The sequence below is a fragment of the Mesoplodon mirus genome (genome assembly GCF_964341445.2).
Source record: "Mesoplodon mirus genome assembly, chromosome: 13".
NCBI classification, from domain to species: domain Eukaryota; kingdom Metazoa; phylum Chordata; class Mammalia; order Artiodactyla; family Ziphiidae; genus Mesoplodon; species Mesoplodon mirus.
The window spans coordinates 14,477,550-14,494,586 of record NC_138989.1 but is presented as its reverse complement, the minus strand read 5'-3'; the positions used below and the strand labels follow the sequence as shown (position 1 = coordinate 14,494,586).

Sequence of the window (17,037 nt, the reverse complement as noted above, 5' to 3'; positions counted from 1 at the left end):
TGTCATTTCTGTATAATTAATTCTTTGCCTAGGAAAAGTCCAGGGCGACCTGATGAAGTGAACAATTTGGAATTAACAAGCCAGTTGTTCCTGTTTTAAGGGGATGTGACATATTCAATGGTTCTAGATCATTTGAAAGGTGTGGGAGCTGAAATTATAAAAATAGGAAAAAAATTGCAGCACTGATTTACTTACCAATTTGCTGCTCTTTTCTGCCCTACACATGTTAGATAGGACAAACTCACACATCCTAAATTCGTGGGTTTAAGTAAATATCCATTGAAGGTCTGTAAAGTTGTCTATATTGGGACCTCCAAAACCCTTGATTGCCAGTAAATTAACTCAAAGAAGGACATCCTTCAGAAAACCAAGGATTAGGTGTTATGTATAGTATGGCCGATATCATTTTTTGATCAGCTGGGATTCCTGATGATTTTTCCTTTCCGATGCCGACCCAAATTCAGTTAAAACAAATATCTCCATTCCAGAGACCTAAACCAGCAGCAAACCTACTCAGCTCCATTACACTCAAGTACAGGATTCCAAATACCCCTGAGAACAACCGGAGAAAGCAGTTTCCTCCACCAAATTTCCTCTCAAATCAGTCCATCAAAAGAACAGGGGAGAAAAAATGGGTGTTCAAGTCCCTGTACTTTTTTAAGCACATGGTGTTTATTAGGCATTAACTGGCACACAAATATACGAAACGAGTACTTAATTCTCACCCCCCCCGCCTTAGCAACATAAAAAGACATAATCGCATAAAGACACCCACATGACAAACAGACACACGCTCTCACGTACTTGAACATACGCAGTCTCACATATTACCCTGTTCTCTTTATTAGGGTCAGTTAAAAAAAACACAAAACAAAACTTTTTTAATCAAGAAAGCAAAGCACATTTGAAAGAAAAAAAAAACCGCAAACTTGGTTTTGAGTATCAATAAAATTAAAAGCTTTTGGCCAGCTCCCATGCTGGATTTCACTTCAGGTTATCACTTAATTAGAACGCCTATTTATAAATAAATAGTACCAGTAAAATATTACATCTGAAGAACCCTGCAATAACACTTTACTTACACACTTTTTTTCATAGTGTTTTCTGCTTTCAGTAACCACAGTTTGGGCCTGCATTTCGTGCTGGCGTGATGTCTTTGGAGAACGCTCCCCAGTGAGCACGTCTGGCTGCTTCTTTAGGATGGTGGCTTTTGCCTTTGTATCCAGATTGGGTCGTCAGTGATGGAGGTTTGGAAGCTGGGGGCTGGCTTTGTTTTTTTTATCAGGACGAATATTTATTTTGGCTTTTTCACAACTCTTGTCAGCACAGAGCTTGCGCCTTGCTTATCAGTTCTGCCCGCATGTAAACCGGGGCTTTTTAAGTTTTTCAAAGCAAGCTTTCCGGTGGGGAAGCTATAGGCCACGTTTTAGCGGGCGGGAAAAACACGGAGCCGGGAAGACAGGGAGGACCGAGTAAGATAGGATGCCAGATGGAGTCTGGTGTTACCCTGACTCCACTGGTTGGTAGCAGGCGAAACGGGACTTCGTGAGGATGGGGAAGGGAGGCCGGCATCGGAGACGCCACATGGCAGAGGTAGGTAATTTCTTAGTCAAGACAGAGGGTTGCGGATTTAGGTTTGGGGGTGGAGGAGTATTTGAGGGCAACCGCACAAATACATATTTTGAAACATACTCGCCTCAGACCTCCCCCAAAATAAGGGACTGGGTCCCGTTAAGAAAATGGAAAGAAAAAAAATATATTATTATTTATTATATAACAACGTCAACATTAACACCAAGACAGGGAAGGACTCTAACTACGCGTGAGGATCAAACACTCCAGGAGGCAGGACATTCTGGAGACCAAAAGAAAAGAAATCAAGGAGGGCATCTGGAGGTGGTGTGAATGTGGCCGGTTGATGAGTGCAGTGGTGGGGAGGGGCGGGTGGGGGGGAGAGACTCATCTCCTCTTGGCGGTTTTTTAAGTTTTGAGACAAAACAAAGTCACATTTTTTGAATTGTGGATTCAAGCGACTGATTACATCAGTGTTGGGGGCAGGGTGGGGGGTTCTCAAGTGCAGACGTGAACACGGGGTGAAATGAGACATCTCGTCCTTGGGGTTCTCCCTGCGACTGTCCCTCTCCCTCTCTCCCCTCCCTCTGGAAATGGCGGTGAAGGAGCAGGCCTCGCCTTAGCTGCTGTCATTCCACTCTGGAACCATGCCGACTCCGTGCACGGCCGAGTGGTACTGATGCGGGGACAGGGTCCTTGGCACGCCGTGAGAGTACAGGAACTCCGACGCCTGAAGGCTGCCGGGGGACTGGAGGCCAGTCTGAGGCCCACACTGCCTGACCACAGGCTGGTGGGCCATGGAGGTCTGGTGCTGGAACATTCCCTCTCCGAGCTGCGGGGAGCCGTGGTTCGCCATGCCAGCCAGCCGGGGGACCAGGGGCCCCGAGGTGAAGTGAGCAGAGAAGTGCTGATAAGGTAGCCTGTCCATGGGCTGCACGGTGGTGACCGTGCAGCTGCTGTATGACGACATGCTGGGCCAGGCGTTGCAGCTAATGTCCTCCAGGCTGGGCACGGGCTCGCTGGGCGGCACAGAGCTGGCATACATGCAGGCCTGCCGCTGGGCTGACTCTGTCCTATAGGAGGCACCCAGGCCCTGCTGCTGGGGGTAGCCGGAGCGGTAGAACGGGTCCTCTTCACTGGGCGATGTCTCCATGTAGGGCTTCTTATAGGGATGGTCTGTGGTGGAACATTCTTCATCTGCTGAGACAGAAGGACAGACACCCGTGAGGCCAGGATCAGCCACCCCACAGCTCAAGGCAGAGACAGCCATTTGGCCCAAGGACGGAAGAATTAAGTCCGGAAGATGGTTAGCCCCAACCTCCATTCTGATAAAAAGAGGGTGGACTGTCACGGCTAAGACTCTGGGCTACGGAGTTCTAAGCAAACAGTTTGACCTTTCCAAGCTCAGGTTCCTTTTTTTTAAAAAAATAATTTTCAGTATATTCCCTCAATAGAACATTAATGCAATCATTAGAAAAGATGCTTTGTATAGTTTCTAGTAAACTGGGGAAATTGAGCTCAGTTTCTTCACCTGTAAAATGGAAAGGGTCATGACAGCACCTTCTAGAAAGGCAAGTGTTGACAATGAAATGGGAAAATGTAGATTAAGTACTTAGTGCAGAGCTTGGTACAAGGGAACACTCAATAAATAACAATTATTATGATTATCTTCCATCCTCCCCAGCATGTGAACTTCATGAAGGCAACACATGGTCTGGATTACCCATGACTGTATTCCCAGAACCTGGGACGTACCTAGTGACAAAAATAATAACAACAGCATCAACAATAACCGTAAAACCACACACAGCATTTACTCTGCCTGGCATGGTCCTGAGTACTCTCCATGAGGTCACCCGTTTAATCTTCTCAAGAACCCCGTGAGGTGGGTCCTCTCGGTATCCTCAGTTTACAGACGAAAGGAGACACACAGAGGTCAAGAAACGTGCCCAAGGTCTTCTATGGCTGATATGCAGTGGAGCTAAGATTAGAATCCTAGGAATCTCGTGACAAGATTCCTGTTCTTCCATGCCATGCTAGACAGAAAGACATGCGGCAGATACTTGTGCAATGGATGGAACAGTGGATGGACAAGTGGATAAATGGATGGGAGCCCGAATGAATCCCCAAATCCTTTCCTGATGCCTTATGTGAACAAGGACCCAGTTATGATCTGTTGAGTTGGTACCAATTCATGTATCGCTGTTTCATCGCTGAACAAGTCACTTCCCTTCTGTAAGCGCTAATTAATCCCTAGTGCAGAGCAGCACAGAGAGTTCTGTCTCTGAAAGAGGGTCTTCCTCAACCACTTTGGGGTCACTGACCCCGCTGGGGACTAACAAAAGAGCTGGGCTCTTTTCTCTCCTAGAAAAATAAACTGAAACACGAAGTTTTGAGAACCATTTGTATAGACCAAAGTCATGCACACAAATTCAGGGGGCTCAAGCACTCCCTAAAATGCAGACCTCAGGTTAAGAAACTTAGACATGCGTGAGTCTGAATCCAGCTCTTTTACTTAATGTCGGTGTGACACTAGCAAGGCATCTGCCATCTCTGGGACTCATTTTTTATCACCTTTGAATCAGAGTTAGCAATACTTACCTCGCTGGGCAGCTAAGGAATAAAATCGAGCATGTAAATCTCCTGATACCCATCACCAAGGGCAGCTCTTGTTACCAGGGTAACACCACCTGTGTCTCGGCAGACCTCGTCTGTAATAACACACCTCCAGGTGTTTCCTTCAAGGGAAGCAATACTTGGGAGTTTCTACCAAGATGTAAACCTCACACGGATTCATTCCTTGGCTGGAATTTTACTCCCCAAACTGGAGATTTTTCTTTCCTCACTTCCGATCTCTTTCTAATGAATAACGTTAAGAAATATGCCTGGTCTTCCCTGGTGGCACAGTGGTTAAGAATCCGCCTGCCAATGCACGGGACACGGGTTCGAGCCCCAGTCTGGGAAAATCCCACATGCCGCAGAGCAACTCAGCCCGTGCGCCACAACTACTGAGCCTGCACTCTAGAGCCCGCGAGCCACAACTACTGAAGCCCACGTGCCTAGAGCCCATGCTCCACAGCAAGAGAAGCCACCGCAATGAGCAGCCCACACACCGCAACGAAGAGTAGCCCCCGCTCGCCGCAACTAGAGAAAGCTCGCGTGCAGCAATGAAGACCCAATGCAGCCTAAAATAAATAAATTAATTAATTAATTTTTTAAAAAAGAAATATGCCTGAGTTTGGCAAGTGTGAAGAAAAATGAAACCCTGGGACACAGCTGTCACCACTGTGATGGTTGGTGGCATGTGGGCAGGACGCAGGACTAAGTAAGGGAAGAAAGAAGAGCTATGATTTATTAAGCACCTACTAAGTGACCTGACTCTAATCTCCTAGTGTCATTCCTCAAGGTGGCTGCTCTCGTTCTCATCTCTTGGACGCAAAAACTGAAGCTCAGAGAAGTGACTTGCTCAAGGCCATGCAGCTGGGAAGGAGCAGGGGCTGGAATCAAAGCTGGGTCTGCTTCACCTTGCCGATCACACCTTGCCTCCAAGCTCTCTCGATTTCTACCACGCAACGCCACTCACTCAAGTCATCCAACAGATACTGACTGAGCCACTACCAAGTGCCAGGTGCTGGTCAACTGGTAGTTGTGGTCCTGCTCGGCACACATCCTTGGTCCCTCTCCATCCTCCCCTGCACAAGGGCAGGACCTGTAAGGGCAGGAAGCTGACACTGTGTGAAGAGCAGGTGCTCCTTGGATGTAAAGCTCCAAGTCAGTCATTCTCCCCACAGGAAGTCCTACAGCTTCACACTGGACTATAAACCAACAGGTGTGGCTTCCACCAAACACCTCTACTCGCCTCATTCTCCGAGCGATACCCCCAGGTTAGTCAAAAATCTCCCCAAATAACACATATCTACACAAAGGTGGTACCCACCTAACAGCAAGCAAACTTATTATTAGCTAGACTCTTCCTGGGACACATCTGGGACCCGTAGGATGCCCAAACATTGGTCAAAAAAAAAGTGAAAAAGGCAGTCATCACTCTTCCAGGTGTCCTAGCTACATGATGCCAACCATCCAGATGTTTGAAGACATCCAGATGAGCAAGTGTCCACATTTTTTCACTTTTCAACCGGGCGTTTTGGGGGCGTCTTAAAGACACTGCTTCTCTTGACTTATTTCTTTTTTTTGTCCTGGCCACCTCCTCCCTTGATTCCTTCCCTCTATTCTTCCTTCCACCCACCCCCCAAGATCTATAAATCTGAATGTTTTCATTGTTGCTGGAATCATAACCTTTGGGTTTTCCATTTAACCAGGGCGTTCCCCTCTCCAATAATAGAAAGTACAGCTGCAGGGTACCCTGGCAAGAGGGGAAAAAAAAAAAAAAAGGCAAACTAACCATTCCCGAGTTTCTGATCCCCTTCCAGACTGGTTACAAGTAAAAAAGGAAGAATAATATGAAAAATGCCAGAGCACATTTTGGAAAATCGTAAAATTACACATTCCAATCCTTAATACCCCAAAGATCTGATGCAGAGTCCTAAGAAAAACTCAATGCTGGCTTATTGATAGAAACAGGACGTGAGCATTCTCCAGTGCCTCTTGGTCCTCATCACACTGTAAAGAAATTCCCAAGCCAGGATCCAAATTTCACGTCGGTCGTGATAAATGCTCGGGATGTAATCTGTTTATTTTCGTGATGGTTTGGTTTCTATCTTTTTATTGGGAGCCTGATAACTGATCAACAGCAAAGACCTCTGTCCCAGACGAGTCCTGTTTCTCTTCCACGGTTGGGGAATGGGCTGTAGTCAAGGGTCAAGTCCTCAATCAGATGAGTCCACGGCTTAGTTTCAGAAAGTTGCCTAAGGGTGGTCAATTATATTGATATAATGTCCAGAGCCCAGAGGAGTCTCTTGGCCAATAGTAAACCCCTTCGTGATTCTGACCACTGATCACCACATAGCAGTGTGAGAAACCCTGGTGCCCTGCGTGTTTCTGGATGCTGTTGATTCTGGATAAAGTGACTTTAATGATGAATCCAGAACACAGATCTTAGGGCACAGTTATGTCTCTGACTCACTGGCTACGCAACCTTGGGCGAACCACTGGACCATTCCAGTCTCGGTTCTTGTTTGTACGTAGGGATAATACCTAAATTTCATGTAGGAATTGAGATAATAACAGTGCGGTCTAGTTTCTATCTTCCTGGTACCTAAAGTAAGTATTCAAGTCTTATCTGCCCCAGTAATGCGGGTCGACTCTGTTTTCCCTCTTGGAAGGTTGGACAGATGGCTCTGTGAAGGTCATCCAATACTTGAAGGTGTTCGGGTGGATTCCAGAGCTAGAAAACTCACAGAGCTGCTTTCAAATCACTGATGCCATTAAGTAAATATTGTCACCATTCCCAAATGGGTCATGTCCCTTGCTGATGGAGTTCATTCAGATGAAAGACTGTGGTGGAGTCTTCACAGACAGAGACCCTGGAGGTAGAGCAGTGAGCAGCCGCTCCTCAGCTGAGTGACCTTCATCAAGTCAGAAGTAGGACTCTAGTTCAGGCCTTTGGACTCCTCAAACAGTGCTCCTTCTGCTAGATGGCCCCAACCTTTCAGCCTTCATGCAGCCCACTGTGTTCAGAGAGTATGACAAGGTGGTAACCTTGATGCTTATGGATGGATGGATGGATGATGGACAGATGGATGGATGGATTTGTGTGTGGGTTTGTCCCCACACTGTTAGCCCTTAACTTTAAAGTGCAAAGAACTAGCATGGTATTGTGGGAAGATCCTAGATTGGGAATCAAAAGACTCCCGTTCAGATCTCAGCCACTATCTGAAGCCATGAAATGTACTGACTTGCTTACTATCTGTCTCCCGCAGTGAGAATACAAGTTTCCTGGGATCAGGGACCTTTTCCATCTCACTCTCCCCTTGTCTTCGGCACACAGCACAGTGCCCAGTACAAAGGAAGTGTACCGTTAATATTTACTTGATGAACGCATCCCAGATTGGCCGCTCACCAGCCACATAACCTTGGGAATCCAAGCTCCCAGTCCTCTATTTTCCCCCCTGCAAAGTGGGGATGGGAGGGCATCTTCCATGGCTCAAAGATTGCAGTGAGGATCCAGTGAAGAAAAGGAGGTAGAATCGCTCTACAAACTACGGAGACTGAGAAGACGCAAAACCCTTTACTATATCCAATCCCCTCTCCGTACCAGTGCAGAAAATGGCTTTGCTAAAATCTTTATTTGGGTTGCCTTTGGTTTCTAATTGTGGGGAGGGTAGTCAGGGTGGGAGGGGGAAAGAAAGACAGACAAGTGCTCTCCCAGGCCCTGGGGTCCTGGATTTGATTGAGTGGCATTGATAAAAGACCTTCCCAGCTTTTTTGGCTCCAACCATCGAGAGAGATAGTTTGGAGACAGCTGGGTCCAAACACAAGGGGCCCTCTGGCCGGCCTGGCCCTTTGACATTTCACTGGGGCTGCCTCCTGGGCTGGTTGGAAAGGAGACAGACAATGAGGGGAAGTCAGATAGTGGGGCAGTCAGGGGCTGGGGTCGGGGGGAAGCCACCCATGGAGTTATCACTTAACGGGAGTCCCAAACTGGAAGGAAACCTTGGCTGATTCCTTATCACTTTACAATGGAGGCTGATGATGAATTGCTTTTTGTCGTCTCCGAGGCAGGCAGGCAGGACAGACCGAGCTTGGCTGGAAGGTTCTCTGTCCCTGGGAGCTCCCTTTTGGGGGGTGGAGGGAGGTGAGAAGGGCCGAGGTTTCTGCAGAGGTGAAAAGAGCCTGGCACCCCGAGTGCACAGACCTCAGCATGTATGAATTTGGGGCGGAGCGGCTCACTAGCTGGGTGACTCTGGGCAAGTTTCTCAATCTCTCTGAGCCTCAGTGTCCGCATCCGTGAACGAGGGGCAATTCTTCACCTTGTTATCTTCAACCAGTCACGAGGTCCTGACTCTCCCGACACCGCCAGCTCTTCTCGGCACACCCTGGCCTGAGCCACCGTCATCTCACACCTCAGAGCCTGCAACAGCCTCTGAACGGGGCCCTGGCATCAGTTCTATCACAGCAAAGGGACCGCCTCAAAGCATGACCTGAATCCTGCCACTCAGGGGTTCAGACCCCTCCAATGGCCGCCCATCGGTGTTAGGCTAAAATCCGAACCCCCCAAAATGGCTCACAAGGGCCGGCGTCGTGCTAGTCCCTGCCTTCCTCGGCGACCTTCCCTCCCGTCACTTTCCCCTGCTCTGTGCTCCAGCCACCCTGGCCTCCTGTCCACTGCCCCAGCGGGAGCGGGCTCCCCATCTTCCGAGGGGCTGCACGCATGCTCTTCTCAACGCCTGGACACCCACTCGGCATCCCAGTCTCCTCTCCAACTCCCACTCTCCGCAGACCTCAGCTGAAATTCTTCCCTGACGCCCTACCCTAGTCCGATGGATACCCCACTTTGCTTTGTGTTAACACTTTCCGTATCTCCGTTATAGCATTCGAGCATTCAATCACCACTGTCATCAAACAATCTGTAATGAGTTGTTGAATGTGTGAGCTGCTTGCAACCGTGTGAGTTTCCCAAGGGCGGGGCTCGCTCACGTCCAATAGAGGACTTACAGGTACCAGGCACTCTTTCAGGTGCTCCACCTGGATTATCTCATTTCGTCTCCTAACAACCCTGCAGGGTAGGTACCATTCTGCAGAAAAGGTAGTTAAGAAAGCTGAAGCAACTGACCCCTGGTCACACTGCTGGAAAGTGTCAGCTGCTGGAACATACTGCAACAGACCAGCCACTGACTCTAGCTTCCCCAGGGGCCACCTCAAGTTGATCCCAAGTTCACTCGAGGATCCCGGACAACACCCCCACGCAAACCAAGTCCTCACATCACCCAAAGAGGGTTCATCAGGCTTGCATTCAAAGCCTTCACCCTGCATCCTCCAGGAGTGCATTTACAAGGATGCTGCTGTAAATACTGAACTCAAAACAGCGCCCTGATTCTTTGTAACTTCCTCCTCTTCTGCTGGTCTGGCATTAATTTAATCCAAAGAACTCTTTAATTCAAACCTGGTGAGCTCTTAATCAGTGTGTTTGACCCAGCCTCAAGAGCAGATCTCTGGTGGGCGATGAAATTTGGAGACCGTAGCCCATAAGCAAAGGTAATGGAGGCAGATAGGGCGGTGGTTCAGGGCCCAGGCAGAGTCTGCAGACCAGGCTTGGGTTCAAATGCTGCCTTCAAGAACCATTAGCTCACAGTTTTCCCTCTGTGGGCCTCAGTTTCCCCATTTGTAAAGTGGGTTAATAAGAGTACCTACCTAATAACGTTCTTGAAAAGGCTGTGGTCTGGAACCTAGGCAGGGCACCCTTAAATATAATATAAAACAGAATCTCTGTGCAGGGACCTGTGTTTCATGGGACATTCTTAACCCCTGCTTGTGCCTGAAGAGGCATGTTTGCAGGCATCTGGTCTCCAGCCCATCTGGCAGCGGTCGTGCTGGGAGTTGGGCCAGGGGGCCTGTTGGGGTGATATTGCTCAGGACTTCCAGATCCAAGGAGCTTGGATGGGCTTCAGGTAAGTCTGGAAAGCTCAGTCTCACCCAAGTCAGCTCCCCAGCCCCAGGCTTGGACCTGTGACAGCTCTTCCCTCTTTCAAAACGTGATTTTGGTAAATGTCAAATCACCAAACCGTGTTCCTTTCCTCACGTCACCCCTATTCCAGAGAAAGCTGCCAAAGCAGCCTTTTCCATTGGTTCTGGTTAGTGAGTTGTTGGGTTTTGTCTATTTGTTTGTTTTTTTAAAGAATGCCCATGGGGGACTGCCCTGGCGGTCCGGTGGTTAAGACTCCGTGCTTCCACTGCAGGGGGTGCGGGTTCAATCCCTGGCTGGGGAAGTAAGGTCCTGCGTGCCACGAGCACAGCCCAAAAAAAAAGAGGAAAAAAAAAGGGTCCAGGCACCAGGGACTAGGCTTTGACAGGCGTCATGTTGGCTGCTAGGGCTGTGAGGCCCAACAGGGCCACTCTAAAGATGGAGCCGTGGGCCTGCTGGAGCGAAACAGGGCCGGTTTATTAAGTCAATCCCGTGCTGAACACAGGACAAGCATGATTTCATGACATCTTCACGCCAAGTCTATGAGACAGGTCCAATCACGGGCCTGAACCTATAGATGACTTTTAGTGATGTTTAGAGTAACTTTTAGTGATGTTTGCTAAGTAACTCGCACCTAATCATAAACATTTGAAAATGGCAAAGGTAAGATTCATCTTGCTTTTCTGACTCTCAAGACCACGGGCGTAAGCACGAGCCTACATGGCCCCCTTCCCTTATGTCTGTTATCCCAAACCTTCACCTAGATGAGCAGCCTTCTCTTCACTTCCTCCCAGGACTCACTTTCTGGAGGGATACCTGCCACTCATTCCTTCATAGCTGTCACCCAGCTTACCAAGCACCAACTGTTCTAGGGAACTTAGCATCATTTACAAAGGGAGAAACTGACACACAGCAGGGCTAGGACGCCTGCCTGAGGTCACACAGGAAGCTGGTGGCAGAGTTGAGACTCACATCTGTTCCTCTGGTCCCACTGCCCACATCAACGCCTTCGATTCTGCCTCGAAAAACTGCCACCAGAAATTTCCTTCCTCAACCTCCCCTCTGGACTCAGATAACTTAGCAAAAAAAATCATCCATTTCTCATTTGGCAAAGGAAACGAGGTTGTGTCTCAGACAACAGCCTAGTCGATTTAAAGAGGGGATGCACAGGAGAGAAAAATCTATTGTGATTTTTTTCTCTCCCTCCCCGCCTTTTTCGGTATTGATTTGATCTGGAAAGGAAAGAAGAGCTCAGAATCCACCTGGGAGAAACTCTGCACATGAACTAAAGGGCACATCCAATTCCAAGGAGGTTCCCTGGAAGCACACTCCCTGACGACTAGTGGCAACATAAACTCAGCTTTATCCTTTTGGGGCAATACTTCCTCTTCAGCGCTAAAACGAGTGAGGCCACTCTAAGTTCATGAAAAGATATCTACGATGCATTCTAAAGTTTAAAAAAATGCCAATTGCAAAATAGATGCGGTATGATATCAACTGTTAAAACTAAAAGCAAAACTCTTTGTATTTGTGGGTGTGTGCAAGTGTAAATAAATAAATGGGTCTGAACATTCCAAATAAGTTTTCCCCAAGGAAGCGGGGGAACGTGTCAAAGGAATCTTTAGCTTTACTTGAATGGTTTGAACTTCTTACAATCTCTTTGTAGTTTTGTATTGCTTACATTTTAAAAATAAATACACATAGTTATGTGTACTTTTTTTTTCAAGGAAAAGAAGGAGGAAGTACAGACAGTGGCCAGGAGGGCAGGGCTGTCACACTCACCTTTCCTCTTGGTGCAGTGGTAAATTTGGCCGTGCTCCTGGGGCAGCGGGTACGGGTTGGGTGGGGGTAGGAGGTCCTGGGAGGGGCCAGACACACCATTCTCACACTGGTACTGGGACCCCAAGTTGGATGAGGCGGAGAGAGCTCGAGGCTCACTGCTGAAAGGACTGTGGTTGGAGGCCACTTTCTGTCTCACTGTGCTCCTGGGAACCACGGGATATTCTTTACTGAAAGAGAGAAGATGCAAAGTAACACTGATCAGTGGCCTGATAGAGATCCTCCCACTGGCTGAACCACAGGGTCAAAGATTCTACCAGAAAACTCACAGAGTAAGAAACAAAGGGATCTTCGATGAATGAATAGATCCAGTTATACTCAAGTGCATCCAATGCATCCTATCCTATACGTATATATTTAGTCGCCACCTTTTCATGTCTTATACATTAGGCAAGTAGATTTATGAATAGTTCTATACATATGCAGAAAGGTAAATGAGCACCTCCAGTTGAGACCCCTCTCAACAATCCATAAACACACATGGCAGTTGAAATAGTTCAACCTATTCTAGACATCTTTGAATTCCCTAATTCAAAAGCTAAAGAGCTGAGAGCTCACTGAGACTTAACTTCTGGGTCTCCATCTTTAAAATGGGGCTGTGGCCTTTGCCCAACATCAGTAAAGAATGGTAGCTGACCACTTGGGGTAGTCACATAAGAACCTAGGTTACCCTAATCTGAATAGTTTGCTCCTCATGCCTTAGACGTTCTTTTTGAGTTGCTGTACTTGTCGCCAATGACACAACACTTAACTTCTCCATGCCTTGGCTTTCCCATCTGTAAAAAAGGGATAATAAAAAACCCCAGGTTCAAAGGGCTATTGAGAGAGGAAATTAGTTAATACACGTGAAAGGCTTAAAACAGTGTTTGTCACAGCAAATGGTAGCCATCAGCAGGACTGTCACAGTTTTGGAGGCAGAGTAGAGGGAGAGGGAGAGAGGGAAGGAAAAGGAGAAGAAAAAGGAGGACGAAGCAGACAGAGAAAAGAGCATGGAAACTAAGACCAGGCAGATCCAAATTCAGGTCCCATCTCCACCACTTACAGACTTCTGGACTACAACCTTTCTGAGCCTCAGTTTATGACGCCACAGGTACAGCCTCCTCCAAAGTGCTCAAAATCTGGCCCCTCACACTCTTATGATCCGTCCTCCACATTCCCTTCCCTTCAGCTTTCAGACCATTTTTTTCCTCATAAGAGTTTGGGAAATTCAACAGAAACCTCTCCTGGAAAGGAAGAAAGAGGTGCTGAGCATCACAAGAGTCCCAAAGGAAGCCAGGTGGGTCGGGGAAGGATCAGAGTGAGAGCTTGCCAAGGAGCTGAGAGGAGGGACAGCTCAAAGATAACAGGGAGAATTGAGAGAAACATCCGGGGTGTATAAGAAGAGAATGGCCCAACCCATAATATTCCCACGTGCACAAAGAGGAGGGGGCTGCCAATGTTTGGGATGGGGAAAGGAAATCTTGTTCAGGAGAGTAACTAGTACAGTGTGTAGGCTGATGGAAGGGTGATTTGCCCATCTTTTCTGGAAGGCAATATGATACCACCCTTTTTTTTTTTTTTTTTTTTTTTGGCCACGCCACATGGCTTGTGGGATCTTAGTTCCCCGACCAAGGATTGAACCTGGGACCACGGTGGTGAAATCCCCGAGTCCTAACCACTGGACCACCAGGGAATTCCCGAGAGCATCCATTTTTTAAAATATACAGGGACTTCCCTGGTGGTCCAGTGGTTAAAATTCCACGCTCCCAATGCAGGCGGCATGGGTTCCATCCCTGGTCAAGAAACTAAGATCCCGTTTGCCATAAGTCATGGCCAAAACAATAATAATAATAAAAATCATAATAATATACAATAACATGGAGCGAGCAATCCCATTACAAAGGATTTTCCCAAGAAGCCATCAGGTCAGTACCCAAAGATGTAAGTATGAGGATTTTCTCTGCAGCACTGTCTGTAACAAGGGAAAAAAACAGAAATGACCTAAATGTCCTCATTAATGGCAGCGTCAACTTTGATAGAGCTAAACAATGGAATATTATGCAGCCTTGAAAGGGATGAGAAGGCTGGATATGCACAAATTCAGAAATCTGTGTGAGCTGAATTAAGTTAAAGAAGGGGGAAACAACATGGTCTAGATTATGAAATGAATCCCAGAGGTTCCCTCCAGAAGCTGGGGTTACGGGAGACCTTTTAGATCAACTTATTACTTTCTGTACGTCTGCACGGCTTGGCTCTTTTTACAGTGAGCGCTTACGAAGTTTAGATGAATACTTCCATGTTGAAAACAATAATTACTATTACCGATTATTAACAGAATTATTATATGAATTATTAATATAATAATTATTATTATAGTGGAGCCGGAGGACTAGTTTAGGAGGAATACACAAATAAAGGAAGAGCGTACAGCCTCCCGGAGTGACATGTGACCCTCCAGGCTCTCCATCCACCCTCCCCCCATCCCCATCCCCACCCACCGCACCACCGCGCCTGGCAAAACGCAATGGAAACAGAGCTGAAATTCCCAGGGGAGGACCTGCTTGGCTGGAAAGCAAAATGAAAATGAAGTTGAAGATACTCAAAGCTTCCCCCGCATTTCCCCCAAGACGGGTCCCTAGAAGTGAGAGGGGCAGAACAGGATTTGAATCCCATCTCCAGTCATCTGTGGATCCAGCAAAGCTGCTAGCAATACCCCTCAGGAAATGTCCCTTCTTCACGCAACCCACAGAAATGAGTTCTCCAATCCACCAAGTCTGTAGCACAGAGCTCAGCTAAAGGTCATAGAGTTGGCAGGTGACCTAGCTAAGCCTCAGTTTCCTCATCTGCAAAATGGGAGAAATACAGAGATAGTTTGGAGAAACCACAGCAGTCAGCCCTGAGTCCTCTGGACACCTTCCCTTCCCTGATAACCCACTGGACTGTGATTTTTACTTGAGTATCTAAGAATCAGGGTATAGTGGGAAGAATAAAGGTGCTAGATTCAGGAAAATATATGTTCTATACCAGACGTACCATCTAACAGCTGTGTGATCTTGGACAAGACACAATCTCTCTGAGTGTCAGTTACCTGTCAAGATTGTTGAAATTACCCAACAATACACTCTAGAAAATGTCTGGCACATAGTAGAAACTATCGTGACTGCCGTTATAAAATGACTCGTGCTTTCAGCCCATAAAATTTCTCAGGAGGGAGCAGTGCCATAAGCCTGTCTGTCTCCTTAACTTGGAGATCTTAACTTTGGGGAAAAACTTAGGGGTGTAAACTTAGATTTTCAAAATGATGTCTTTGTTTTCACTAATCTTGAATTGGAATTTAGTATTTCTTTCTGTTCGGGTGTCGGCAACAAGCCACAGTTCAGTTAGCAGCCCTAGCGACTGTCATCAACAGAAACAAAATAGCTTCACATCCCGTTGCAGCTGTATGTGTCTCCAGACACCATTTATGCTCATGATGACTGCAAAAATACAGTCGTTTTTGACCTGCCACTAGATCCTGTTACTTAAGACGTTCATAAAGTGTGCATATTACTGTATCACCATTTAGAAAAGATTTTGACAACTATATATATATATATATATATATATATATTTTTTTTTTTTTTTTTTTTTTTTTTTTGTGGTATATGGGCCTCTCACTGTTGTGGTCTCTTCCGTTGCCGGAGCACAGGCAGGCTCAACGGCCATGGCTCACGGGCCCAGCCACTCCGCGGCATGTGAGATCTTCCCAGACTGGGGCACGAACCCGTGTCCCCTGCATCGGCAGGCGGACTCTCAACCACTGCGCCACCAGGGAAGCCCCGACAGCTATATTTTAATATAACTGGCTTCCTTGCATCTTATTGCATCAATCGATGCATCTTATTTTACACATTTAATCAGATTATTCTAAGAAGTGATCCCTAATCTTCACCAGACTGCCAGAGAGGCCCATGGCCTGACACAGAGTAAGAATGCCTCTCTAGAAGAAATATGTATCAGGAAATCTCGAACTTAGCTGTGATTCTTGCCATGAACCAACTATTATTTAACTTCTTCCATTTTTAAAATGAATTGTTTATCTAAATATATTTTGCCTCACTCTGAGTAGTAATATACACGAAATTAGGGGTTTGTGGTACTAGTTATAGTTCCTCTAATGCAATTTAAAGTAAATACCTATTAAAATCAAAAGATTCACCTGAAATTATCTTACGTACGAAGAGCACTACACCGAGCACATTTTGAAGAACGCTGCATCCGCCCACTTCGTCCTCTCCATGACCCTATGACGTGGGTACTGCTTTAGTCCCCACTTTACAGATTAGAAAACCGAGGCCCAGGCGGATTAAATAACTTGCCCAGGATCACAGAGCTACAAAGAGACACCACCAGATTTCTAACCCAACTGTCCCCAAATTACTTCTAGCCAATCTCCTACTGACTTCTTTCAATTTTAAAACATAATATGCTTTTGGGGGTGTGGGTGTTTGGGGCCCAAGACTCCTCTCTCGCTTCTCCCATCCCTCAGGGGGATGACCGTCTCCACCCTGGGCCCCTGCCTTTGTCATCTGAAAGTACGTCAGAGTAACCAGGCAGGGGACAATGGAGTGTCTGCCAAGTGTCCAGGAGGCTATAGACACCCTCACGACACCCAGGGGTCTCCTAGCCCAGCTTTCCCGTGGCCTGTGTCATCTCAGAGCTAAAGCTGGAGCCATCCTGAGCAGCGCCACTGCTCAGACTCTCCTTCTGGGCCCAGGAGGCTGAAAGGAATGAAATTAGCTTTATAGTTCTCCCTTGGCTGCTGAAGCTACGTAATGGAAAGAAAAAAAAGAAGAAGAAGAAGAGGAAGAAAAATTATGATAATAATAAAACATAAAAGTTGTCAAATCTCACTGGCAATTCTACCTAGGTCTTGCTTAGTTCAAGTACTGGACTGTCAGAGATCCCACAGGAAGGGGGGAATCTCTTTTAGTTTGATATTCTTAATGGAGACCGTTATTTTTTTAATTAAAGAAAATAACTCTTAAAAAATGTTGGCTGAGGGAATTTACAAGAGAATGTATCAA

At 46.9% G+C, this 17,037-nt stretch overlaps 1 protein-coding gene across 7 annotated transcripts in view; it reads right to left on the bottom strand.

Annotated features, from left to right (window-relative positions):
- Positions 1–659: 659 nt before the first annotated feature.
- Positions 660–17,037, bottom strand: part of TBX5 (T-box transcription factor 5) — a 48,822-nt gene continuing 32,444 nt past the window's right edge. For 6 of the 7 annotated variants that reach the window (XM_082641061.1, XM_082641059.1, XM_082641057.1 and 3 more), the window contains exons 8-9: positions 11,936–12,162; positions 660–2,772 (exon numbers count right to left, since the gene is read on the bottom strand). In XM_082641061.1, coding sequence (XP_082497187.1) covers positions 2,192–2,772; positions 11,936–12,162 — 808 coding nt within the window. In that variant the 3' untranslated portion in view covers positions 660–2,191. The remainder of the gene's footprint in view (positions 2,773–11,935; positions 12,163–17,037) is intronic. The other variant, XM_082641056.1, reaches the window with a different exon arrangement.